Source organism: Dinoponera quadriceps, unplaced genomic scaffold, assembly GCF_001313825.1.
Source record: "Dinoponera quadriceps isolate SergipeBrazil2010 unplaced genomic scaffold, ASM131382v1 scaffold8983, whole genome shotgun sequence".
NCBI lineage: Eukaryota > Metazoa > Arthropoda > Insecta > Hymenoptera > Formicidae > Dinoponera > Dinoponera quadriceps.
Genome location: NW_014566656.1, coordinates 105568 through 132619, shown reverse-complemented (window position 1 = coordinate 132619; position 27052 = coordinate 105568). Strand labels below are relative to the sequence as shown.

Genomic DNA, 27052 nt, shown 5'->3' with positions numbered 1-27052 from the left:
TTAGCGAAGCCTTGAACACGTTGCATCCCATGACGAAGGACCTGTCTCTATTTTTCCTTCGAGAGTCTGCGTTCCGGGCTCCCTCCTTTTGTCTGGACTGAACGTTCATTCTCTCTCTTGGGAGAAGTAAAGAATGAGAGAGAGAGAGAGAGAGAGAGAGAGAGAGAGAGAGAGAGAGAGAGAGAGAAAGAGAGAGAGAGAGAAAGAGTAGTTCGAATGTTGCGCTGCGTCTACGTACTCGCGTACAACGACTCGATAATTTACGCTAAATGAAAGTAAATTCGAATATACATCGGGAAGGCGCATCGAGGTGCCTGAAGAAGAAGGAGGAGAAGAAGAAGAGGAGGACGACAACGAGCATATGGGAGGCTCTCCGAAGTAATAACGGGGGCGGACCAGTACGTCCGGTGCCAGAAATGAAGTGTTGCTTCGCGCGCTGTCCCTGACCGAGAAGGCCCTTTCTCGCGCTGCATCGCGCGAAGAGGTCGAAGTCGAGTCAAATTTGCGGAGCCGGACATTCGAGGTTCCGCCTCGTGAGACCGTTCGCGTGACCATTGCCCGGCACCGTTATTTTTTCCGCAGGATCCGCCGAACAGGTTACCACGAGGGAGGAAAATCGGGTGATCTCGATGGGTCGGGCCGACAGAGGAGCCGATCGACCTCTTCCTTCGTCGGATGAATGCGTCGGGAGAGCGAACGCGTTGTTGCAGCGATGTGTCGCAATATTCCGCGTTATGCTTCCACTTCGTTCCTGATCGGCTACTAGGTCGCGTCAAAGTCCGAGGTACGGCTCTAAGTCGTAAACACAATCAAGTCTCCGTTCTCGAGGTCGACACCGGCTCGTTGTTCAAGACGGTCGCGTCGACGGTTTTCGGCTGGTAAAACAGAAACACAAAACGCCGACGGTCGTTCTTGTCAGTCAATATAAGTCTCTGCCATCTACTTTGAAATTTCTACAGTCACGACTAATCATTAAGCATGAAATATCTCGAATGGAGTATAATATAACGGCACTAGGTGCATGTGATATAGCAGAGGAGAGCTGAAAGAGAGAGAGAGAGAGAGAGAGAGAGAGATCGAAAGCTATGCGATAATATTTGTAAAGATACACACGGTATCATAACAATCGTTCTAGTCACGTCGAAATTCCTGAGACCGGTAGACCGTCTCTCCCGAGACCCGAAATGGGTCCTTAGGTAGAGAGACCTTGCGCGCTTGAGGACGCACGGTCTCACGCAGAGGAAACGTTCCTACTTTGAAAATTTCTTCTAGAACCTCCTCGTCTTGGCCTTTTCAGTGCAGGAACACGCGGTTCTTTCTACGTAAGACGACCGATATACCGTGGAGGACTGAAATGACGAAAGGAGGACGGTCGATTCTCGGCCCGAGGTCACGGGTAGGTCAAATCCGACCCATCACGGGAGTCGACCCTGGTGGCCAGTCGATCGTGCACCAAAGATGGTCGGGTCGGCTTGCACCTTCTCGCGGGTGCGAGAATCGGCCGCTTGTTCGATTTTTTTCACCACCCTGTGTGTGTGTGTATGTGTGTATGGCTCGCGTTTTACGCCCCGCCGTGTTCCTTCGAACGCGGATCCCGATTTATTACGCGTTCACGATTTAACGTTAGAATCATCAGCAGACGCGATTCATCAATCTTGCATATTTGCTAGTAGCAGACAGTAGCACGAAAAGCGGTATAAACTTCGAGCCACGTGCGAATACGGATGATTTCGTATCGAATATTCGTATGTTCATCGTAAATATGGACGAAAGAATTCCGCGTCTCGTTCGTTCACTTTGAACCAACTGAAATTGTAGAAGCCTTTACACATTCAGTGACACAAACGTTATCATTTACAACAAGATGAAAAATGCTCCAATATTCAAGCCCTGCAGGAGCCAAGGATCGATCGTGTCAAAGGCTGCACTTTTTGTTGTTTCAGTGCTATCCTATACTGAAAAAAATAATTCTTAAAATAAAAGAAATATATCTTGTTAAATATATTTCTTTAATTTAAATAAATATTAATATAAGTAACATAAATATTTATTAGATTTAAGGAAAAATTCATACAGTAAGTAATTCATAAAGTACAGTAATATTAAAAAAATTTTTTTTTAATTTGTAAAATAACTTGTATATAAAATCATGAGTTTTTGAATTAAAGAATGTAATTTCTTTGATTTTAAATGTTATAAGGAAAAGCAAATTATTTTTTTACAAGAAAAAAATAGATTTTTTAACGTAAAAATTGCGTTTAAATAAATATTTGCTTGATTTAAAAGTAAACAAATACAAATAAATCATTTTGTGATCTAGATGAATCATTTTCTAGTGTTAAAAGGATCTTTTTTGTTTTAAATAAAAAGTTTCTCTTACTATTAGAAAACAACTTATTTAGATTTACAAAGTGATTTGTTTGTATTTTGCTAACTTTTAAAATAAGTATTTTTTTAAACATACATTTTACGTTTAAACATACTTTTTACTTTTAAAAAGACCCATTTTGTTTTAAAGAAATCATTTGTTTATTTTTGTACATGGGTATATCAAGTGTATACAATACGAAACGTCCGTCAGTCAAAATGATAATAGTGCGGTAGGTAAATAAAATGAACGACTCAAGAGTCAGAGGTCCTTAGATTCGAATCTCAGCATTGGGAAGCAAATTTTCCAAGTACAATTTAATTTGAATTAACACGTTCATTGCCAAGCTGAAAATTGGAATTTCGTATTTAAAAAATTTTTTTATTTAGTTTTTATTGTGCTCAAAATAAGCTAATGTATTATTTATATGCTTTTATTATTATGTACATAGAATTTATGTATTCTAAATATCTATTACGCGATAACGCGTGGTCGGCCGCTTGGTGAGAACTCGCATCACGCGATATCGCGTGATTGGCAATGAACGTGTTAAGTAATACGAAATGCGAATAGACAATGAAATACCCATTCGCCTTCATTTCTAAAGAAAAAAACAAAAATGTAATATAAATAGGAACTTTGACTTAAAAAAAATTAGCTGGTAGCTAAAAAATATTTTTTTTATATTTAAAAATATTTTTTTTATTGATATCTTCTTTTTTTCGGGTCAAATAAACATTTTTTCAATCTAAATAATAATTTATTGAAATTTAATATTTTGATAAGAATTTATGACATTAAAAGAACATTTTTTCGAATTAAATAATAAATTTATTTTATTCAAAACATTATTCTGTTAAGTTAAATAAAAAAAACTCTTCAATGAAGTAAATATTTTTTAATAAAAAATTTTTTTGTTTTAAATATTACATTTTTCTTGAAATAAATGTTTTTCTGCAACTAAGAAACGTTTATTTTAATCAATAAAATATATTAATTACAATCAAATAATTATTTAGTTAGGAGTATTGAAATAAATCATTTTTTGAATCAAATGAAATTTGTTTGGTTTTAATATTTCTTTTGTAGTCGTATTTGTATTATCGTTAAACAAGAGCGGTTGGCTTAACAAGAATCGCGTAAACACGACTTCAAATGTTCTCATCTACTTTAGAATTCTATAGGCAATTTTATTAAGAAATGGAAAATTGAATTTTAGGATATAGCCGCTCCATGTATATCATGAGACTCTTCAAGAAAGTTCAGAGAAGATTCCTCCCGCACGTCTAATTATTTTTTTTCTATGACAACCAATAACACACATACGCACGCACGCACGCACGCACGCACAATATCGTATGATTATACGATCTCGGGCTACCAAATATGGGTTTAAACAAAAACTGGCGCTCGCGTCTATTTATTTAAATGAAAATAGATGAGATTATTCGAGATCGTGTTTACGCGATTCTTGTTAAGCAAACGGTTAACGATAATACAAATATGCCTATATTTTAGTGTATATTTTAAATCAGAGAAATATTTGCATGAAACAATTATTTTTGAAATTTTGCTTGTGAACATACCTAGCCCTGTACAGAGTCGCGGATTTTGCAATAAAGGTCTAAAAAATATATAAATAAAATTATGGATTGGACATGCTGCACTTCAGATCGTACACTTACGAACACTTGGAGTGCTGCACCGGTCCACATTTTTATTTTAAATTTATATAGTCTATAAATTATAAATTTATATAGTTTTAATTGCAAAATCCAGTTGTGTAGCACATATTGTACATTTACGATAAGGATTTCAAAAATGATTTAGTAATAAAATATGACTTCTCTGAGCTAAAATATCTAAAATTGCAAGTACCACGGAAAGTGTCGCTAAGCTACACTTTTATTAGTGTCTGCAATTTTAGATATTTTAGCTCGGAGAAGTCATATTTTATTATTAAACCATTTTTAGTGTTTTTCTTGCAAATGCATACTACAAAGCTGGATTTTATAATTAGACTTTTAATAATTTATAATAGGCTAAAATATAGACTCGTGTTGCACTCTAAATGCCTCCAGTATACAATCTGGAATGCAATATGAATCCGTATTTTTATTTATTATAAATTTTTAAAAAATTAATTGTAGTGATGGGCGTTATTTCGTTAATTGTTGCTGAATAACTGTTATCGAGAAGTAACTTTAGTCAAATTATCAAGTTTTGGGAATAACAACGGACTGAACAGTTATTTTCAAATTACAATTTTATAAAAGCAATAATCTTTAAGATACTAATCAACTATTTAATCGACAATTATCTAATCGTTCGCAACTTAATTTGTGCGCAGCACATACAGAAAAATATTTCTTTAGATTTAATAACATTTTTTAATTGAAACAAATTAATTTTTTGGAATAGAACAAACGAATGTTTAATGTAACATGATTATTTGATTTTTCTACGATTTTCCCACAACAATAAATATCTTTACATCAAGTAACATATTTTTTTCGTATTTTCACTCAAACATTATAATGGTCACAAATAATAAATTATTTGAAATAACACTATGAATTAAATTAGAAAAATATTAAAGAATTTCTATGTTTCAGTAGAACAATATTTAATATATAATAAAATAAATTTTTTTATCGAAAACGAAATATTATTTCCTCAAGATAATATTGTTTCTTCTATCAAACAACTCCAGATTTATTCTAGTGAAACAACATTTTTTTCCAAACAGAATGATATTTGATATTAAATTATATTAAAAAAAAACTCAAGTCAAACAAATAGGTATACTAAATCCAAAGAAACCTTTTTCTCTGTGCGGGCAATAATTGTTCAGAAATAAAACCTTTTAACCGACACTTAAGTAACCGTCAAGTGACAGCGATTAAGGGTTATAAATACTTTTTTGCTGGACGCAACCAATAATTTCAAGACCGAATAACTATTCACAAAAGTAACAATCGTTTAATTAGTTGGACTGACCGATAATTAAATGTTTTTTAACGGTATTGTAGTAAATTGTTAATAACCATTTAACTTTAAAGGTGTTTAAATAACTGGTTATTTTGAAGTAATAGTTATAATTGTTAGTAAAAATAATCGCTTAGCCCATCATTAATTAATTGCAAAATTCGGCTTTATACAGGTCATTTTTATACAATCGACATTTGGCTCCCGCTGGCCCTTAATAGAAAATATATCTTTTATACGAATTTTATTTCTGAACATTCATCGGGACTCTTACATGACAAAACGTAACGTTGGGCAGTTTGACGAGCAAATTTCTCGAACATGCGACATATCGGTCGTCATCGGCGTTTTTGTAAGATATACATTTGCATATGTCGTTATTTTGGAATGCGACCCGGCGATAATGATTTCTCTCGGTGCGATAACGCGTCACAATCGCTCTTGCAGTTGTCAGCGCAACGCCCTGCGGTTCTATTCGAAGATCGAGAGACTAGATTCATCCGTGTTTGTACAACGATGCCACACAATGCGGTGACCGGTCACGCTATGCTCTGAAAGTGTACCCGGATACCCCGGGTTATATCGGGAAAATTTACCGATTCAACAAAAGCCGAGTGGCTACTTCTACACAGCAAACACCTTTCCCGATGAAAGCGGTCTCGGGAAAAAAAAATGTTCACCGATATCCGTGCGATTATACAAAATTAACCCTTTGCACTCCAGCCTAGTAGTGCATAGAGGCTATTAGTTCCAAGTACATACCTATGATGTAGAAGAAAAATAGAGTCGTTTCAATGAAACAAAATTTTTATTTCTTAGCTATTTTATAACAAAACATATTCTAACTTATATTATAAAAGAAAAACATAAATTTTAGGACTTAAAATTTCTTAAAGTGCCGAGGCAGCAAAACAACCATGTCGCCGCTACGGCGACAGCGGAGTGCAAAGGATTAAGGAATGAGATTTACAGTTCAGAGATAACGAGAAATGTTTATTGTTACTCTTTCCTCCCTTCCTTTCTATCGTCTCGATAGAAAAGGTAAAGAGATACCGTTCGGTGAAAGCGACTTCGCAGGACATTATCAACCGATAACAGTTCGTTTAAGCGGGGTCTAAAATAAGAATTTAAGCTCTAGGCCTTAATGCACCTATCGTAGATCGGAACTTACACCGGAATTAAGAAATCCGGGGGTCGTGGTTTCGGCGTGACTCGATGTTTTCATACTGTTCGATTATCGGCCTCGGCCGAAAGAATTTGAGTCGCGTGCGAGAATTACACGCACAGGAGGAAGATAAGATTAAAGCGTCTATAGGAGGGCGAGGCTACCGTGCCCGTCTTTCGCCGGCCACCTTCGTACCTACGCATCACGAGGAGGAGCTAGTCGCGCGCGCGAGTCACCGGAGAACGTTGGATTTCTCTTCGGCGCATCGCGATCCGACGACCTTGGGATCGGCGCGGCACTCCGGCCGCGTGCACGTGGCCGACTAACACACTTATCGCGTGGTCCTTTGATACCGTTGTCCTTCGCGGGGACATCGCGGCGACGACGAGCTCCTCTCGGGGCCGCTGGAGAACGCCGCGGGGAACTTCCGCGTTCGGTCCGAGCTTGCTTTCGTTGTGTTGCTTTCGACGCGTCGTCGGGAATGAAAGCGGCCTCGCACGAAGCGAGCGTGAAGACCGAAGACGCGGTATCTTATCGCAGAATTACGCGTTGCTGATTATCACGGTGTCCTGCGACGCCTGAATTATTTACCGCCTGCGACTCTGCGCGGCTCTCTCCGAACGAAAGCGCCGGGGATCAGCCGAACGAGAGGTCGCTCCCGGCGTGTCTCGGGGATCTCTTTCTCGATATCGATCAATCAGTCCGCGGTCAATTTGGCAAAATTAAATTAATAACAATAATAATAATAAAATCAACGTGTGTATCTTACATGGAGAAGAGACAAACGAAAAACAGAGAGAGAGAGAGAGAGAGAAGAGCCGACTGACAAAATAGAAAACGCCGAATAAAAATGGAGAACAGGATGGGATGACTCACCGTGGCGCCAGAGCAAGCGCCCTCATGAAAACGTACTTTTTCCTGGACACTTTGGGTATGCTTCCGGTACTGCGGTGCCCTTCGCTAAGTTCTTCCGGAAGAAGCTTCCGTGAGGGAAGCTGCCGCGCCGAAGGTGGCCGCTCTGCTCGCGCTCGAGGACCACCGGTGTCTCCTGCCTCCTCTCTGCTGCAACTCGGCTCGTTTCTGCCGCCGGCCGCCATCTCCGCGTTTCGTATGATCTCTCTCGTCATCTCCCTCTTGTTCTCCCTTTCCGGGGAGGCCTCACTGGACGACTCCTCGTCCGATTTGAGCCTGATCGTCGGCACGACGTTGCGGCGCAACCTGCTGCTAAACGACTTCGCGTCGTTCTCGCCCACGATCATCTCGTAGCAGTCTCTGGTGAAGTGCCGGGAGCAGATGCGCGCGGTGGAGATGTTGAACGGCGGCTCGCCGTTCGATGACGCCTTGCGGTTGCACGCCTCTATCCATTTCAGGCGCACCTCCGGTTCCTGCGGGAAGCGGTGGTAGTGGACGGGCTTGCCGCGGGTCCGCCGGTGACTGTTGCCGCACGCATGAACAGCGCACTGCGGCATCCTAACCTTCTCCCTCTAGAGCGGGCCGGTCACGGGAGTATATCTCGCGCGGAGGGAGCGATAGAGCGGAGGCGATGCAGCAGCGGTAGGCGAGAGCGAGAGAGAGCGCAGCAGCCACGCACACCCGAAGCGCGCGCGGCGTCACGCCGTGAGGGAGAACGAACGCGGGCGGGAAGAACGTTCCTATGACCTTCTCCCGCACCGACCGACCGCTCGGAGCGTGTGAGCTGGTGCGCGATAAGAGAGCCCGTCCTCTTCTCTCCTTCCGCTCGTCCGAGTCTCGCCGACGTTGCCGTTGGATGTCACCGTCGAGTTTTCGATGTTTCACTGAATTCTCCTCTTTCCCTCTCTCTCTCTCTCTCCCTCGCTTTGCCCTTCCCGTTTTGTCACCTTCACGCGGCCGCGACGACACTGTCTCGTCACGATGCGCGGTGGTCCTCTTTGACTGGTGTCTCTAGGTGGAAGCGATACCGGCTACTGATTGATGCCGCCGCTTTCCTCCCCCCTGCGCGCGCGTTGGGCTATCGCGCTGCTGGTATGTTTGTTCGCCAGCGATTTCGTCCGTCGTTTTAGTGCGTAGACGTCGCGCGATTGGCGGCTGAGATCCTCGATATAGCGGACGTAACGTGCTACGCGCAATGCAAGACGATTACGCCGCGCACCACGTGTCGATGCGCACGTTCCCACTTGACAAACAAAGAATCCGTCATAGAATCGAGCGACGCCGATGTCTCCGTCGCAGACAACAACGAGGGTCTCGCTGCTGGTATCTCGGCAGAAGCGCTTCCTCGAGGATGGGATACATCCCCGCCCGGCTCGACACGGATTCGCGCTTCGTCGGTTGCGTATCGCTCCGCGTTCCCGATCGAGAAACAGAAGGAAGACGTTTCAAGAAGACGCGCGAAGGACTAATGAACGTTGGTAACAGCGATTTGCCGCGTAACTATGGTCGTCGACCGCGATATACGTCCTCCGAGCGCCGATGAAGATTGAGAAATACTTCGAAGTCCTCTTCCGTGTCGTTGGTCGCAGAGTCGCTTCAGACTGCTGAGCTTGTAACCACGCCGAGATCTAAATGCCAAGTGAGATGTTAAGCCGCTGGTACGAGTGACACTTCCAGTGAGGGCTAACGAAAGGCCATTTTCGTAGCTGTACGAAAACGCACTACCTATCGTGTTAATGAAGAATTTGCGGAAAAAGAATGGCATCAGTAAAGTGGGCGTGGAAAAGTTTCTATTTGGTCTCGTCGAAGGAATCTTCCAATTCCTCTCAGCTGCTTTTGTCCGAGTCAGACAGGTAGTCAGGGTAGGACGATCCAACGTGGCCACGCTGGTAAACCCACGGTTAGTCACGACTCTACCACGTGCGAGAGGTAGCAGTGCGCGCACTCTACCGCCTGGGCTTCGTATGCTTTTGACGACGTTTCATCGGCTGCCGTCCGGCCTTCCAAGATGGCGTTGAGCGAATGACGGATGGACAGGCGGACGGTCCGTGGGAGCCGGCCGGCGTCGTAAGCGCGCACGAGGTAGCTTGGAGAACGCGCGAGAGAGAGAGAGAGAACGGTCGGGCACGAGAGGGGAGGCCACGATTGGTCGCACCACGCGGTCGCTCTTTATTACAATAGCGGCGAGCGTTGTTACGGTGTCGCGTTGTTTTGGTGCGCGCGAGAACAACTTACGGAGCGACGAGGTGTTGCGAGGAAAAGCGGGAGACACACGCACCGGCGAATCGAGCCGGCAGGAAGCGCGCGTGCACGCTGGAAAACGACGCGACGGCGAGGGGTGGTTTCGCCGTGGTACCCACACAAAGAGGTGGAGGGACGAAGCGGCGTGACGACGACGACGGCGACTACCCGCGCGCGCACCGCTTCTCCTCGGAACTGGCCGCCGCCAATCGGTCCCGCAGCGCAAGAGGTGCCACCACAGCCGGTGGCAGCTGCGTGTGCCTCCTCGTGCCTGCGTGAACCCGGTGAACCAATGATCGTGCTCCTGGTGTCGTCGCGGCAGGGATGACGAGGACGCCGTGGAGGGGGCCGCGCGCGCGGACCGGGGTTGCAAGGAACAGAGGAGTCGAGAGAGCGCGCGAAGGCCGCCGAGGGGAACGTCGGGTGGTAGCCAAGCGGAGGGAGGTCACCGCGCGCTACCGAGGGTCCTTTAGGGGTTCGCCACCCCTCGTGACGCCGATCTTCTTCCTCGCTTTCGCGCGCGCTAACCGCCGTGACCAGGCGCTGTCGGTCTGGCTCTCGCTTCCTTCTGCTCTACACCCGTTCCGTTCCGAACCGCTCTCTCTGCTCTCATGGCCCGGGATCGTCTCGCGTCTTCTTCATCTTCTAGTCTTTCTAGTATTCCCTCTCTCTCTCTCTCTCCTCCCCCCTTTCTTTCCTTTTGCCCGGCTATCTTGAATGTCAAATTTTTCAACGCTTCCTTATTTTATGATCGCTTCTAAAACTTTCAGGTCGAAAGATACTGCTTCTTTTATATTTCTTTTTTTAACTGGATTAAGATCATTACATAACCTATAAATATTATATGTTATATCTATATAAGATGTACAAAATCATATCAAAAGAGAAAATCAGTGTCGCTCTGAAATTATTTCTTTGTTTCTTTTTTATATGCAGCTTTTATTTTGACATGAAATTCTATAAGTATGAAACTATTCCTTGTTGAAGAGCGTGGAGGACTAGATAATACATTTCTTTATGACCGTCAACTTGTGTTGGCTCTTGTGGACTTTATTATTTATTGATTTCATGTTTCAGAACTCAATATTATTACACTTTCTTTTATTCTTTCTTATCGGAAGAGAGGAGAAGGGAGGGGATATTGATAAATCATGAATAAAAATACTGAATATTTTTCTCTCTCTCTCTCTTTTTTTCTTTTGATGCTATATTTTTTCGTTCCCATTTCATTTGGTCCGTTTAAGCGGCTTTCGGTCTTCCCTTGATGAGTCCAATGAAGAATGCTTTCGCGGGGCGGCACGATAACCTTCGTGTGTCAACGCCCGGCAATTTTATCGTGGCATACTCGACAGGTCGCATCATCGTGTCGAGATTTCGCGTCTGTACAACGTATCGTCGTCTTGGATTTAATCAGGGAGCGTCTTAAGTTTATTTGTGTTTCCGTTCATTTAGCACGCTCCACCACCAAAAGGTCACAATGAAAATTCACGTCGGAATTACGTTCCACGTTAGAGGGTAGACTTGGGGTGATCTATTTCCGATTTCAGTGCGTGAGCCGTTTAGCAGGAATTCGCGTTCGCAATGAAAGTGTTAGCTCACCTCATTCTTAGAAAACGTATAATTAAGGTCGGAATGTAGGTACACGCTAGAGTTAAGTATTCTCGGAGTGCTCTGGACGGTAGAACTGAGGCACCTGATATAAAGTTTAAGAGACAAAGGCTAATCGTGGGCGTATACGCTTCACGTATGTACGTTGCGAGAGAGCAAAGTAATCGATATAATTCTATACCTCAATGACTCTTCTCGATCGTTAGATTGTTTGCAGCATTCTCGATGAACGGGAACACAAAAGTCTGAATTTGTAATGTCGAGGATTAATTGTAAAAATTTGACACACAAAGACCGAGGCCAGTCGGATGGTTAAAACTTGAATATCACATCGTTCATCGACAATTTCATGTCTTATAATATCCAAGATCCGACAGCTTTTATTAATTCAGGCGACGTGTCGGAGAAACGAGCTCTCGGACCTATTTCGATAGCGTTAAAATCTCTCGCCGGGACAATACGCCGGGAGCGTTGATTATCGCTATTTGCATGGAATACTGTTACGTCGTAAAAGCCACTGCAATTGTCACTGATTCGTAGTGTCCGTGATGTTTCGCGAGACGTAAGGAAAGAAAAGAAATATATAGGGAGGAGAACTTGACCTGGTTGCGTTCGATAACCGTGTCACGCTTGAAAAGCCGAATTAATTACGAGTTCGCGAATCCGATTTTGTACTTCGATCGATTTTATCCGGACGTCTCGTGAAATCCGTAAGAGTCCTCGACATCGCGCCTTTACATCAGATTTAATCTTGGATTACATCATATATAGATACATCAGATTTTCTCTTTCCATTATTAGCACAGTTGCATTTTTTCCTGCCCAAAAACTTCAAAAGTATTGTGTAATGATGACAACATGACACGTTAAGGATAGGTTTTCTGAAGGACGGTTTTGCCGTTGATGTTCATAAATGGTAGTCATTAATTGTCATAAATCTTATTACAAAAACGAAAGAAAGATGAACGAGATGAAAGTAACCTTTTTTTAATAATAAAACTTTCTTTAACAATGAAACCTCTTGATCGGTTGAGTTACGAACATTTACGTGCAGTTACAACGACGAGAAGATCGACCGAGGTAAATTGCCGTAAACACGGTATTTCTTAACTCATATTTCAAGGCTATAAATTTCTGTCGTTCATTGAAACTAGTCAATAGCTTCCCTTGATATATGTCAGTTCTCGACGATTGCTCAGTACCAAGGACGTTTAAATACCGGAGAACCGTTCAAGCTTCTCAATTGTTACCAGGTCACGGAAAGAAGGAACAAGCTGTCCATATAATACAACTGAAATTTAAAACCTGAAACTTAGTTACCAGATATAGTCTTTAGCTATGGGTGTTAAAAAAACTCCTGACCATCACTTCGACGAGCAATGTTAAAAACTGGGTACAGGGGCAAAAGAAAAAAAATTAGCTAAATCAACCAAACTTCAGTCGTATTATATGTACAGCTAATTTTTACCTATGGGAGCTAGTTTTTAGCTGTGGGAGCTGCTTCTTTTTTCCCGTGATGGATCTCACGAGGACCAACGTGCTCGGAAAAGACACGGAAAATGTCTCCTTAGCTGGCCTATAACTTATGAAAGGTGTCCATTGATCGAGTACTCTTTCTGTCCGCGGTCAAAATTTTGCACTTCCGCCGCAGTTTTCCTCGTCTGGACGCGGCTAGAGATTCGGTCTTCGCGGAGGCTCTGCCGGGAGCGTTTTTGCGGCGCACCTCTCCTCCTCTCTCTCCTCATCCTTCTCCTCCTCGTCCTCCCCCTTTCAATCGCTCGCGTGGGTCTCTCGACCGAAGGCGAAGGGAAGAAGCCGTCGAAAAGAGCCCGAGAAGCGGCCGTACACGGAGGAGGCCTGGTCTCGGTTCACGCGGCCCCTCAAATAAGGACAGACCGATTTCCGGTGGTCTCGCTTTCTCCCACCTCCCGCACGCGACTCCCTACAGCTCCATCATCGCTCGTCCGCTCGACTCTCTCGACACGAGCTCCGGGCGGCTCCGCTCGTGTCGCGAAACTCCTGACCATCACTTCGACGAGCAATGCTTCGGGCACGTCATTGTTCGTTTTATTAGGCTCGTAAAACCTTTTTTTTACCGGCAAAGAGCTGCTTTCTTCACGGTCCACACTGGAGAGAAAATTATTTACCTTCGGAGGGGGGAAAAAAAGAAAGAGAAAAATCCGACGAGGCTTCTGTTCAAATCAGACAAAACGACGTGGACTATACGAGCGACCTTGGAACATGTAAAAATCGATCGAGGAGGAAGTCCTCCTGAGGTGAGTTTTTCGCTCGGTTTAATTAATTTCAATCCAGTCGGTCCTCGGACCACCTTGACCTCTTGTCGAGACTTCAATCGACGCTGGTTGCAGCCCTCTCTCTCTCTCTCTCTCTCTCTCTGGGCGACCCCAGCGAGCCTAAGACAAGTTTATGCGAGATCTCGTCTATACTCTCCGAGAGTTCTGTCATCCGAACAATCCGAGTCACTCGGATCGCCCGGATGCTGATCGGCAGGCAAGGTTGGCGCGACAGAGTTCCCTCGGATACCCTGGTTCCGCAAATATCCGGGGCCTGCGCCTTGCCTTATTCCCATCGTAGGCTCCTCTGATGGCCCTACCCGTCCGATACACGCGCGTCGAGAGAGAAAGAGAGAGAGACGGAGAGAGGGAGACTAAGAGAGAGAGAGAGAGAGAGAGAGAGAGAGAGAGAGAGAGGAAAGGAAAGGGGATCCAAGAGCCAGCCACAGTACACGTCTCGCTCGCTCGCTCGCTTGCTCTCGCGCGGCCGACAACACCCGGGCTTCATTCTTCGCCCTCCCGTGGTTCTCGCGCGCACGTCTTCTCTCGCCACGTCGTGGCTCGGCTCGCCGTGATGCACAGCTGGCGCGATAGGGAAAGGCCGCCGCAGCGGCCGACGACGCCGTAGACACGACGGTCGCGGCCACCAGACGCGCGCCTGGAGAACGACGGAAGATGATGCGCAGCTGCGGGCGAACGGGCGTCGGACGAAGTGGGGCAGGTCGAAGAAGAGTTTCGGCGGCTGAGGGAAACGGCGAGACGACATCTTCCGAACGACGACTCGCGGACGACAGACGCGTCGCCATATATCGACGCGCGTATTTTCCGTCGCACGATTATTTTCCTGCCGAGCGCGACGTGCGATCTCTGGTCCTTCGCCTTTTCTGTGCTCGATCCGTGCCGGCGAGTCCGGGTGATCTGCGGAAGGCGAAGGGACCGGGAGACTGGGAACCCGGGTTCTAATTTAACGTGTTAATTCGATTCGCTCTATCGATTTCTCATTCTCTCCGGGAAGAAGGCGGTGTATTCTTACTCGCATCGCCGCTTCGTATTTTCGAGGGAGATCCTGAGCTTAACTACTCTTGCCGAACAAACCTGTCGAAATTGCTTTCGTCTCTCCGCTTATCTCTCGTTCATCGTTCGGATATCTGCGTTTGTTGACATTTCGTCCGGATAGCAACAACGAGGGGGGTGGTGGAAGGGATGAGAAGAGAAGCGCTCGTTCGAGGGGACATGAAAGATCGACCGTGGGTCGTCGAAGCGTCGAGCAACGCGATACTCTACGTCCTCTTTTATCCGTTTCGCAGTTCCGTACGACAGCTTTGCGCGTCGTCAAAGCGATTAACCTTTGCTACTTCGAGTCAAAGGAGATCGAAAAATTCGGAGATCGGAGAACGCGGATTCTCGCATCGACACGCGTTGTTGATTGAAACTCTGGACATGGTTGCAATTAAAAAAAAGTGCTCTCGCATTACGAGCCGCGACGACACAGTCGTGCACCTGCGGCGAAGATGCGCAGCTGCGACTGCATCGATACCTTCATTGCGCGAGCGAGTTGAATTGTTTCGTAAGAACGACTCGAGCGAAATTACGTCCCGGCAACTTATCCGGGAGCACCATCTTCTAAATGATCGTAGAAAGTTCGTCCGGAAATTACAGCATTTTCCGCATATTGGGTTTTCTACGCTGTGGTTGTGTTCAAGGACACGAGCGTCGATGGAAGATGCGACAGGAGAGATACATTAAGAAATTATCGCATGATTTATGGTCGTCCGTCAGTTCTCCGTGCCAAGCCGTTCGCTCATCATAGAAGATAACGGAGGACCACAAATTTTGGTCTCCGAGAGAGAGAGAGAGAGATGTGATTCTTCGAGGGGGAGCGGAGGACAGTACGCCGATGGGTCTTCTTTTATCTGCCGTCAATACCCTCTCTACTCTTTATTTTTGCTTTTTTTTAGGCAGCCACTCATTACACCAACTCGAAAGATCTTTGGTACACGGACGCGCTAGGTGGTTCACCCGTCTCTCTTAAGGGGCAAGCACCCCACTCGCGTGGTTCCTCTGCTCTTCTTCTCTCTTTCTCCTTCTTCCCTTCTCTCTCTCTCTCTCTCTTTTTCTCTGTCTCTCTGTCTGATTGTCTCTTTCTCTTTCGCTCTCTCGTCTTCTCTTCCTCTGGTCGTCAGCGGAGGAGCACGAGAGAATGAGAGAACGAGAGAGAGAGAGAGAGAGGACTGCACGCCCGAGCGCGGAGAGGGGAGGCACCCTTCATCCTTGAGGTGGGGTCCCGGCCACCCCGCTGCTACGTTCGCGGGATCAATACCCGCCATCCCGACCGAAGTCCAAGCCACCCTCTCCCTTTGCCTGCGCGCTCTGCCTGCCTGCCAAACCTGCCAAGTCGCGCTGGAGTCTCCAGGGAGCGCCGAGTGGCATTCAGGCTCTCGCCAGCTTCCGCTCGAGCACGGATCCGAGATCGTTTCTCGATTATACCAAACGATACTCCACTCGTTCGGAGATCTCGCTCGCGAATAGTTTTAACTAAACATCTCCTTTCTCCTTCTTCTTCTCCTCCTCCTCCTCCTCGTCCTCCTCCTCTACCTACTCTCTTCCTCCCACGTCGCGACGCGGTATGACGCGGTCGACGTTAACCTCGTTCGACCTGTTGCTCGCGCGGTAGAAAAAAAGAAAAAAATAGGAAAAGTTTAGGTCGCGCGTTTTGGTCCGTTCCGACCGTTTGGCCAGACGACGCATCCTCGTCGCATAGTTGGTGTTTATCAAACGGCGCTGCCCTCGAGGGGCCTAGTTTCTGCACTCGAGATTATTTACCCGCCGATACGGCCGGTAGCACGTGGTCTGCGATCTTCGACGCGTTACAGCGAGCCAGTGGTTCGTGCCGCGTTGTCCTACGTATCCTGCGATCTTGCGTATGCTCGAAAATGCTATCCGTCCAGATAATTATGTAATTAACAAAATTAATTCGCGCGCGTTGGTGTTAGCACATACACTTCCGATACGCGCGTCCTTGCAGAATAAAATTGAACAGAATGAAATTTGTTCTTGATCAAACTTAATATGCTCTCGTATCGATTGAAATTCCGCTCGCGGAATTATTGAATTGAATTTCTAAACGGCGCAATTTTCAGCACGCAGAATAAAAATAAGACCCGATATAAGGAATAATAATAAAGGGTAAGCTACATATATTGTATCTACGTATTAACATATCCGGGATAAATCGAAAAGCACCCTTCGGTTACCGCTCCATTCAGACAATGAAATGTGTATCGCGAAATCCGCCAGTGCTCCGCTGGATTTCTGATGAGATCTATTCAGACTGGGAACCACTAAGGAGGATCTGGTTTCACATTCGAGTTTGACGAATAACAGATGAAGCACCACTCTCTGCCTCGTAAGCGTACAAAACATATTTCAAGACTCTAATCCGGGTAGTCTAATGTTTACAAATTTTCCAGCTAACGAATTTCGAAGGTTACTCGATTTTCCTAGAGTTGCGCGATTATGCCTGAGCGAGCAATAAAATTATCATTATCTTTCTTCCTAACGATGCGTCTAATGATATCTATTTTGTGAGTTATCGATGAATTGGTCATCTTGTTATCAGTAGGTATGTCATCATCGACCATCAAGCTCTTAGAATTTCTAACGTACGTTAAATTTTCTCATTACATAAAACGGTACACGGAAAAAAGAAAAGAGCTCCCAGAGATAAAAATTAGCTAAACATATAATAATACAACTGAAATTTAGTTAATTTAGCTAGTTCTTTTTGTCACTGTACATAGTTTTTAGCTCCTACAGCTAAAAACTAGGTCTGGTAACTAAATTTTAATTGTATGATATTGACGGCTAATTCTCTTTTCCATGTACCAGTTTGGTTTCGATGCTTTCACGGAGGACAGAAACGATCAATAAAAATTGTTATCAACGTTCCCATTATAATTATCTATTCGCAATATTACGTTCGTCAAGTTGAGTAACGCTGAATTTAACGAAGATCCATGCGACGAGCCGCATTTCTCGTTGACGATAGCGACGTCCTTAAAGGACATCGAGGGATCTCGCTATCTGGACATCCAGCATTTTGTACGTCCGTTCACGACGCTCTCGCTCGCGTTTCGGGAACCTGCTCTATCCGGCTCTCGTTATAGCAACGGCGGCGGCTGTGGGTGACGCGAGAGGGGTCGGAGTCCGCTCGGAGGGCGGCGGTGTAGCAAAGGGAATCGCCGGAGGGGACGAACGAGAGAGAAAGGGAGAAGGCGAGAGCGAGGGAGACGCAGAGAAAGAGAGAGAGATAGAGATACACAAGAGGGGTTGGAGGGTTGATCCGAGGGTGGCGGCGGCGATGTTGGTCGTGACAGTGGTGGTGGTGGTACGCGATGAACGCTCACCGTCAGGCTTTTGGATCATCGGATGACGTCACTCCCCGGCGTTACCAGGATATATCAGGGATCAGGTAGTCAGAGAAGACACGGTTGCTACCAAACACTTGGATCCTCATGGGATTTAGTCACGTTGGAAGGTCGATAATGGAGCCCAGCACTGATTATTTAAGACTGCGTTATTTTATGTATCTTCGAAAAAGAAGAATGCTTCCGTCGAAGTAAGCGAAAGTGAACTAAAGATCTAATTTGCTGGTATTCAACAGTTTAAATAGAGATATATATATATATAAATAACGGATATGTTTGAATAATGAGGAGTTAAATATTTAAGATTAAATAAGTTTGGTTTAATTTCATTGAGAAAGAAAAAACGTAACTTCTGCGCAAGCTGTATAATTTGGAACACCGTATAGAACGCATTTTCTGATAAAAATACGGGGAGAAATTCGACAGGGGAAATTATAACGGAAGAACGTACCAATGTTCTGTCAATTTTCCCCTTTCGTTTCATTCCTGCACAATTGAACAATTGAATTTACATAAAAAAAGCTACAATATATTTTTTTCGAGTATGAATCATCCATCATCTGTTATTCGGTTAAAAATTCTACCTGCGGAAAGCAATAGTATTTAACGAAATTTCTTTAACATTCCTCGTGAAAAAATGAATGATGTGAACTTGAAAAAGATAAACACGATTAGACACACTTTCTAGACTTTCTATGTAAGATAGTTTCTTCTCGCCATGGGGTTATCAGGTACTACTGTCGCGACCACCTCGTAGTAATGCCATACACCAATGTGGAAGCACGTCCCTACCAAGGGGCATGCGCATGCGTTCAAAGCTCGTCTTCAACATATGGTTCTTCGCCCGAGGGATCGTGGATAGGACAAAGAAGACTACTTCTCTTTGGGGTTTTCTCCTCATGTTGTTCTGCCGATTCTTCATAGTCGATGTACCCACCATTTATCGTAAAAATCCGCGATTAATTAACAGTTTTAATGCTCTGCAGCACGATCACGTCTGCTCAATTCCAAAAGTACTAGTCCAGGGCCGTAATATATGCTCACTGAGCCTCAGATTTTAATGCGAAACGTCGTTGGTACGCTAAATTTGAAGAAGTTTTACCGAAGCTAAACTTTACCATTCGTCGTATTTTTTGTATGTTCTGAAGTGAATATAAGAAAAACCCGTTGTTACCTGTAACCACCGATTGTGTACAAGGATCACAATCAGACACTGTTCGTGGGTTCTCCTGATTTTTGGCTATTAACAACCTTTTTGGTTTATTTAGCTGTATCGGAAGCCAAAAGGAAAATCTGACAATGAAACCGGTCCCCTTTTTGTCCTTTCAAAAAATCTCAAAAGTTTTGTTTTATGACGTTGTTATGAAGCGATTGATTGTGTATAGGGAACGCATCCGAAAAGAAATTGAAAAGGACCCAACGATCCTTTTTACATTTAACTAATGATCTTTTTCTAGTAATTGTTCTAATAATCTTTTCCTGTCAATTTTCACCTTTCATTTCACTCCTACACAATTACAAAACACGGTATAATTAAACAACTGAATTTACATAAAAAAGCTACGTTATTCTTTCCGAATATGCATCATCCATCATAAAATTTTTGGTCACATGCGAACGCTGTTTCAATTTTTTCTCGTCGGAGGTAAATACCAATGTCGTGACGAAAATTCAACAGTCGCACAGTTATCTTTCCCTCTCGAGAACAGTCAATGCGAACGGATCGCTTCTCTTGCAGCGAGTAAAAGACGCACGCCTAGACGGAGAAATGCGCAGATCCACGCGGAGGTGATCGTGGAACGGACCGAGGACGGGGAATAGGGAGTCTGAATAATCGAGTCGAAGGGCTGGATGGGTCGATCAACCAGTCGGTACCGGAGTGGTTCGTATCCGGTAAGCGATGACTGCACGTAACGACCCTAGCGGTACCGTTTCTATGGTACCGTTCGTGGGGATTAACGCCCCTCTCGCGTCGTCGGCCGCTCCACTTTCATCCGGCTGCTGCTGCTGCTGCTGTTGCCGCCGCCATCGCCGCCGCCGCCGCCGTTGTGGGGTGTGAGACCAGCCTTGGCCTGGGACCATGGAAACTGGATAGCCTTCCCGTGAAACGCACGCACGCACGCGCGCACATATGTACGTGTATGTATAAATATGGTACACGCACGCATACACGCGTACATATGTATTGGTCGGTCGCGTATTATAATTATCATGCGGCTCTCTGCGGAGAGTCGAAGAGAAGGAGACGCTTGGAAACGATCCATCGATCGCAGCGAATCGACGTACGTCTTCGTCTTCCGCAGGTCGGCTCGTCATCGTGAAAAATCGGAGGGCGGTCGCGAAAGCTCGAGCTTTATTTAGCCGGCGATTGAGTGCTCCGCGCTTGATCGATCAGTGCTCGAGTCGCTCGGAAGAGAATTCGGTATCAGAGATGGAAGCGGTAATTTGCGCCGACTCGGCTTATACGTCACTCTTGGAAAATTTAATCAAGATCGAAAAGTGAATGCGCACCGGTATCAGGCGCTTTCCCAGCGCTTTCCAGACAATTAACGGAATGAGATATCCTTGGGATATAGCTTCAAGGTGGGATTCTCCGTGTTGATTTCTACCGAATAATAAAAATAAAGTCACATCAGTGCTACTAATTGCTCTTAGAAGCGCCCGAGAAGGGATCTGGCGCATTTGCTTTTTCATCTTGATTACGTTTCTTAAGAGTGACGTCGCTCTAAGTTAGCGTTAGTCAGCGTCTTCGCTCAATTTTCATCTACGAAAAATCCGGGGAGGATCCATCCGTTTCTTTGATTTCGAGCGTTTAAGTTTCGAAGTCGGCGAACGATGACGGAACTTCAAGTGCTCACGAACGACCGTCCACTCGATGGCAGCTAATAATGAAGAGCGATTACGTAAATTAAATTCCGTTAAAAGTAATGTACCGTGGCGGTGAATTAAGTTATTGTCCTCTACGTATAATAACGTCATATCAGCGTCAGAGAGATCGGCTCTCTAAGCAGGATAAATGATAAGAAGCAGGGTCAAACGGCGTAATTGTCAACCGTGCGCGAGATGCAATATCAATAAAAAAAAAAATTCTCGTTTTCTACGAACCAATCGGCACGAGAGCGGTTTAGTGTCAACGCAGTGAGATATAACCTGCTTCGACTTTCCGAGAGTTTTGCAATTCCCGCGAAGTTTTATGGAGATACTATTACTAAATAACTAAACGCGCGAGAAACAAGAAAACATCCCGCGTGTTACGAGATGAAAAAAAAAAAAAGAAATCTTTGAAACAAGAGAGCTAGGAAAAGAAGATTATTCGAGATTGTTCGTTCGAACACCTTGGTGACCTTGGTGCACCTTGATGCACAACCGCGAAACTAAATTGCGGGCAACGTGCGAGGTAAATTTAATTCCGGAAATTGCGCGCGGTGTATCCTCGACGCGGCTTTCCACCGCCGTGATAATACATCGCTGTTTATTTTTTTCGAATGTATATCGGCGAACGCGAAGATCGAGGTAACGCCTCGATAGCGATAACATAGGCGGCAACATCGCGAGGTTACGCCTGGCGTCATCAACGGTATATTGTCTAACCTTCGTATCATCGTGGTGTCATATGATAATCACGGTCGCTGTAACTTACAAAATTACTTGAGACGCATGCACGCGTTTCTTTTGAAGTCCGGACAAATTTCAATGTTTCACATTCTCCGCAATACCGGCAGTAAGATACATTTTTGCCGGAAAGTAACCGTTAGAACAATCCTTCAGGACTATTCTGCGTATTTTCCATATGAAAATATGCAAGCGAATTTGAGAGTTGACTATTAATCAAAAGTGAGACGAAAGCTAACACACAAAGAAATTATACAGATTTGTTTGTTCTTTATCTCTTATTAACTTTCTGCAACTTCAGCTTCCATGGTCGAAACGTGACGTGAAAGATACGAAAATGCGAGCCAAGCTTTGTTTTTCCCCCGCCTCTTTCTTTCTTTTTTTTTTTTTTTTAAAAGATGGCTCAACATTACGTAGAAGAGCGGAACGCGGCATGGGTGAGATATTTATAATGCAAATACGGAAAAATAAGGGACGCTCGCTTGTAGGTAAGTGAAGGCAAAGGAGAGGGCGCGTTGCAGAAATAGAGTCGTCCTGTTATCGACACCACCGTTTGCTTATCGTTGCACGGTCAATATCTCGCTCCCTCCGCTTCCCCTTTTTTCAACTCTCGTCTTCGCTTCTTCTTTCTCCTCCTCCCCCCCTCTCTCTCCCTCCCGATTTCGCGACGTTGTTAACGCGCGTTTGCGCGCCTGTCTGCATTCGGGTCTCTTATCCAGGCTTTATCGGCTGATAACACCAATCTCGGCCATCGTTGGCGGTCACAGTGAGGAAAAAAAGGAAATATACGCGCATCCAGGAATAACTACTGGCGAACGAAATTGTGGCGGCCGCGCGAGAATGCGCACACCACAACGCGATCTTCGGATGGTGTTGAAATCGCGGGAGGCAAAGAATACGGCGTGGTAAAGGGTCAAATCGATCTGCCTTTTTCTCTATTAAAGGTAAAAGATTCAAAAGCGCCCGATAGAGAATTCAAAAAATGAACAGCTATAAACTGTTGTTCCAATGCACAAATCCAAATTGTAAAAAAAGTTTGGGTAATTATCCAGTTTAAGGGAGTCAGCTCCAACGGTCTTGACTTTGGCGTGTATTTTAGCCATCGTTCATTGTTCATTAAAAAGTTGTTAACAAAAGAAAATTCATAAATGATGTTTCTCGGCATGTATATATTAAAAAATAAGTAGTGTAGGGGGTTTATAAAGAACCGAAGTATATAAGTGAAACAGTACACATATATACGCGGGAGTTGAGAAGCTTCGCTTCTGCTCTTTATAAAAACTGACCGAAGCTTACTCTTTTGTTTCCTCGTCAAATGTCATGTTTTCGATAGAACAATACTTTTAATCTACATTAATTATGTAGCATCGAAAATATGACATTTAACAAGGAAACAAAAGAATAAAGTTAGGATAGTTTTTACAAAGAGAAGGGATAAAGCTTCTCCCCTGCGTATACTCGTATATATAAACTTCTTACACTAACTATTTTTTAATGCATAGTGTCAGAAAACGACATCATATTTATGAAATTTCTTTTATTCATTTATAATTTTTCAATAAACAATCAGCCAAACGGCTAAAACCTTTTAAATGTTACCCAGGGCGATGGCCTTGATAACAACATATTTCAACGCAAATGGCATTGAAAGTGAATCTCCTAAACTGAATAATTAAAACAAAGTTTGTATTTATTGTATTTATTTCCTATTTCAAGAGGTTTTTAATATTTACTCTTTTCAATAACATCAATATCGTGGAAAATATATAAATTATCTTTCTGTATAGATATTGCAATAAATATTCTTATTCTATCTTTTTAACGTAACTTACCTTTTTATGTAAATGAAGAAGTAACGACGATTAAAAGTGCAAACGAAAAAATGTGTATCGAGCAATAGTGTTTTGCGTTTTTCTATTTTGCCGCTAGTTTTAAGCGCACCGACGAGGTATTATTCAAGATCGTCGGTCTTACGAGAGTATATGTTCATGTAAAACTGCAATTTCATAGAAATACAACGTATAAAATATATTACAGTGTATACGTGTAAATATTGCTAAATGTAGCTGAACGACCACCCAAAATATTATGTAGTTCTCAAATATTCAAGTTTTCTGTCCGTGATGATAATCCAAGGTGTCTACTCAAATCCGAAAGAAAATTTCTTGAAAATTCCCTGATTCTTCAAGTAATTTGCTAAAAATTTCAGGTAAAATGAAAGTTATTTTTAAATGTATCTTGCAAATGAATATATATTTATTGTGCAGGGTCCTTAATATTTCTTATAAATAAAAATCAAGAATCTCTCAAGTTTCAATGATTAAATTTAGAAAATTTTGAAAGAAACTGTAAAGATTCCAAGAAATAAATATTTTATATTGTATAACATTTTCAAATTTTATTTTCAAAAGTTATTAAACAATTAAAAAATTATGTAATGCATAACCGAAAAATGTGTANAACATATTAAACTACAAATATCTATTTGAATTAAATAAAATTGCAACTAACACGAAATTGTCTTCAATCAAAATAATACTAAATAAACTAAATATCGGATTAGTCGTAAAATCAGTGTGTTGTAAACATCACGGCAATATAATTAAACATTTAAATTACATACATATATACGGAGAAATGGGATAAAAGAGAATGTATTATATATATAAAAAAATTGCCAATTTATAAATATTAAACAGAAACTTAAAAACAACTTTAAATGTATATATACACAGAATGTCCATAAGTTCGCGCCTATGATTTATACAGCGCTGTTCCCTATTAATTAGAAATCAAGTCGAAAAAAATTCTGAATTATTTTTTCTTATGATTCTTAATGATGAAAATATTATTAAATAAAATTCAGTCAATCACGCGATATTTGTCCACCAACTACGCGTTAATATGGCTTGTAGATAAATGTATAAATTTCTAAAATTTCCTGATTTCCAATAAAATTCCCTGAGAATTACCTGATTTTTTCAGGCATACGCAAATTCCCCGAGAATTCAAGATTTTCCAGGTTTTCTCAGATAGTAGATACCCTGTAATCCATCCGAGATATTAACAGGCAATTGAACTTACCATTTGATGCTCTTTTTGATGATGTTGCTGACGATCTTTTGCGACTTCCTGGACGATATAGACATGGTGTCTTCGTTCTTCCACTTCGTACCCACGTCGTTCCCATTGGTTCGTTGTTTACATTCCTTAGTAACGTTGTCCTCGTCCTCAGCATTCGCCGGCGTTGGTGTATCCTCCTTTGCCGACTTCTCAACCCATTCCGCGATGTGATCCTTTTGGTCGGCTGAATCGCCACCACCGAGCTCCTCCTCGTTGAGAAGCTCGCTAACCGCGGTCGGAGGACCGACGATTCCGACCTCCGGTTTCTCCTCCGACTTCTCCGAAGATTCTTTCGAATCCCTCTTCTCTTCTGCGCGTTCTACAGTCACGGAAGCTGCGCTTTCCATCGCTGTATCAGTTGCGTTATCCTGCTTTTCAACAGTTTCCACCTTCTTCGCCTGCTGTTCTTTGTCGTTCTTGTCTTTACCATTGTCTTTCGCGCTCGTGGACTGTCTAGCTGATTTCTGGAAATACTTGATATCCAGATCTTCGTGTACAACTTTCAAGATTTCGCTCAGTCGCTCTTCCGCCTCGGAGAGCGCGTTGACCCGCTCGTCCGCGTCGTTAGACGTTTCCGTGGAACAATTTTCTTCGAGTTCATTTTCTTTGGTTTCAGTTTTAATAGTCTTCTCGGAAGACGATTCCTTTTCGGCATCAGTTTTCTCTTCCTTGGGTTTTTTCTCAAGATCGGTCTCTCGAATGTTAGGTTGCTCTTTAGAATCGAGCTCTTTAGGATCAATGGAATTATCGTCGACTTTCTCCTTTTTAATGGATTCTTCAATTCCCTCGGAAGTAGATTCCGCGTTGGTAGCATCCATCGCTTCATCGGCGTTCTCTTTATCATCGCGGGGATCTGCCTTATCAATCGTGCGCGTTGATGTCTCCGACATCTCTGTCTTATCCACCGCGGATTTGGTGTCCTCTACGGTATTTTGTGCCATTGTTGGGTTAGACGTATTTTCAGAAGACCGTTCGTGACATATTAATTACAACGGAATTGCATCGCGAGCTTTTAGCATATCATCGTCAAATGAATAATTACTGCTGCGGTACGAGTGTATCGTGACAAGTGGAAGATGCTTCCAGTAGCCAACTTCATTCTGAATATGCGTTCCTTGACTCGTTCCTGCAACGAAGAACAGCATTTGTGAGATTTATGCATGATAAAACTTACAAAAATATTCATATCTTAACGGGTGATCTTTCTACCCGGTCGGTAATCGACGCGAACGTGTCGTCGAAGCGTCGAGGTTAGGAAGCGTCCGATATTACACAAGAAAATTTCCCCGCAATTTCACGCAAGTTTCGACATCGCTCCTCGTTCTCACGAGACGCTAAACCGGATTTTCTAAGAATGACGTCCGACAACTCTTTACACACGCTTACAATTATGGTGCAATAATGCTCCACACGGTTCTAATATTTCACGATCACGTCGAGTCACGTTAACGAACACTCGTGTGCGCGTGTTAACTTTCATTTGGAATTCGTACGGAAATTTAACAGAACAACGAGATATCAACGGAACGTCTTTCGGCGCAAATGATGTCTCGACAAGTTTGTCATCATTTTCTTCATGCAGAGGACAACAATCGTCCGCTCGGAGGAACGATTGAATGAGCTCTTCCACGTTCGTGTGTGGTCGCTGACGAATCTCTTCGTCGTGAATCGCGGCATTTCCGACGCATCGCTTGTCCCCCGCGGAATACTTCGTGTATTCCGAATATTTACTATTTCAGCATTGAATGTTCGTGCGACACTTGTCTATCGCGTTACTCCGTGAACACTCAATCGCCCGTCGGATTAGAAATCCGTCTGTATCCGGGAATGCATCGGCGTCGGAGTAACACGAGCTCTCGACAACGACGACTCACTTAACCTCTACGCGAGATCAACCGACGTCTGCCGCGCGCGATACGCGTACCGAGCTCGCTCGAGCGCGCGCAAAAAACAGCAGCTTTGTTTTGACGAGCGAGAACGATTTTGCGGAAGAATACGGTTGGACAAACACACGACTAACCTCGCTTGTGGCCGGACGCGTTCCGGGCAGTAGTCTCGCAGCAGGGTGCGCGCGACGTGTCAGCCAACGGACGTCGATCGGGTGCTCATCTCCAGCGGCGGGGGCAACGATAGCTCACGTCGAAAATGGCAACGAACGAGCGCGAGGGAGGCGATAAGACGAGACAGAAAGACGGACGAAAGGCGAGATCCCTTCGAGCAGCGAAATTCCACGGAGCAAGAACGAGAACGCGAGTCTGCATGCGCGAGGATGGTGACCTCTTGTCACTGCCGTCAACTGCAGCGACAGAAAATG

At 44.0% G+C, this 27052-nt stretch overlaps 1 protein-coding gene across 3 annotated transcripts in view; it reads right to left on the bottom strand.

Moving 5' to 3' along the window:
- LOC106751400 overlaps window positions 1-27052 on the bottom strand; it is a 45149-nt gene extending 18097 nt beyond the window's left edge. Inside the window, exons 1-2 of one of the 3 annotated variants that reach the window (XM_014632286.1) lie at window positions 26759-27052; window positions 24700-25864 (exon numbers count right to left, since the gene is read on the bottom strand). In XM_014632286.1, coding sequence (XP_014487772.1) covers window positions 24700-25679 — 980 coding nt within the window. In that variant the 5' untranslated portion in view covers window positions 25680-25864; window positions 26759-27052. Of the gene's footprint in view, window positions 1-7397; window positions 8233-24699; window positions 25865-26758 lie in introns of those variants that run through there. The other 2 variants (XM_014632283.1, XM_014632287.1) reach the window with 2 other exon arrangements.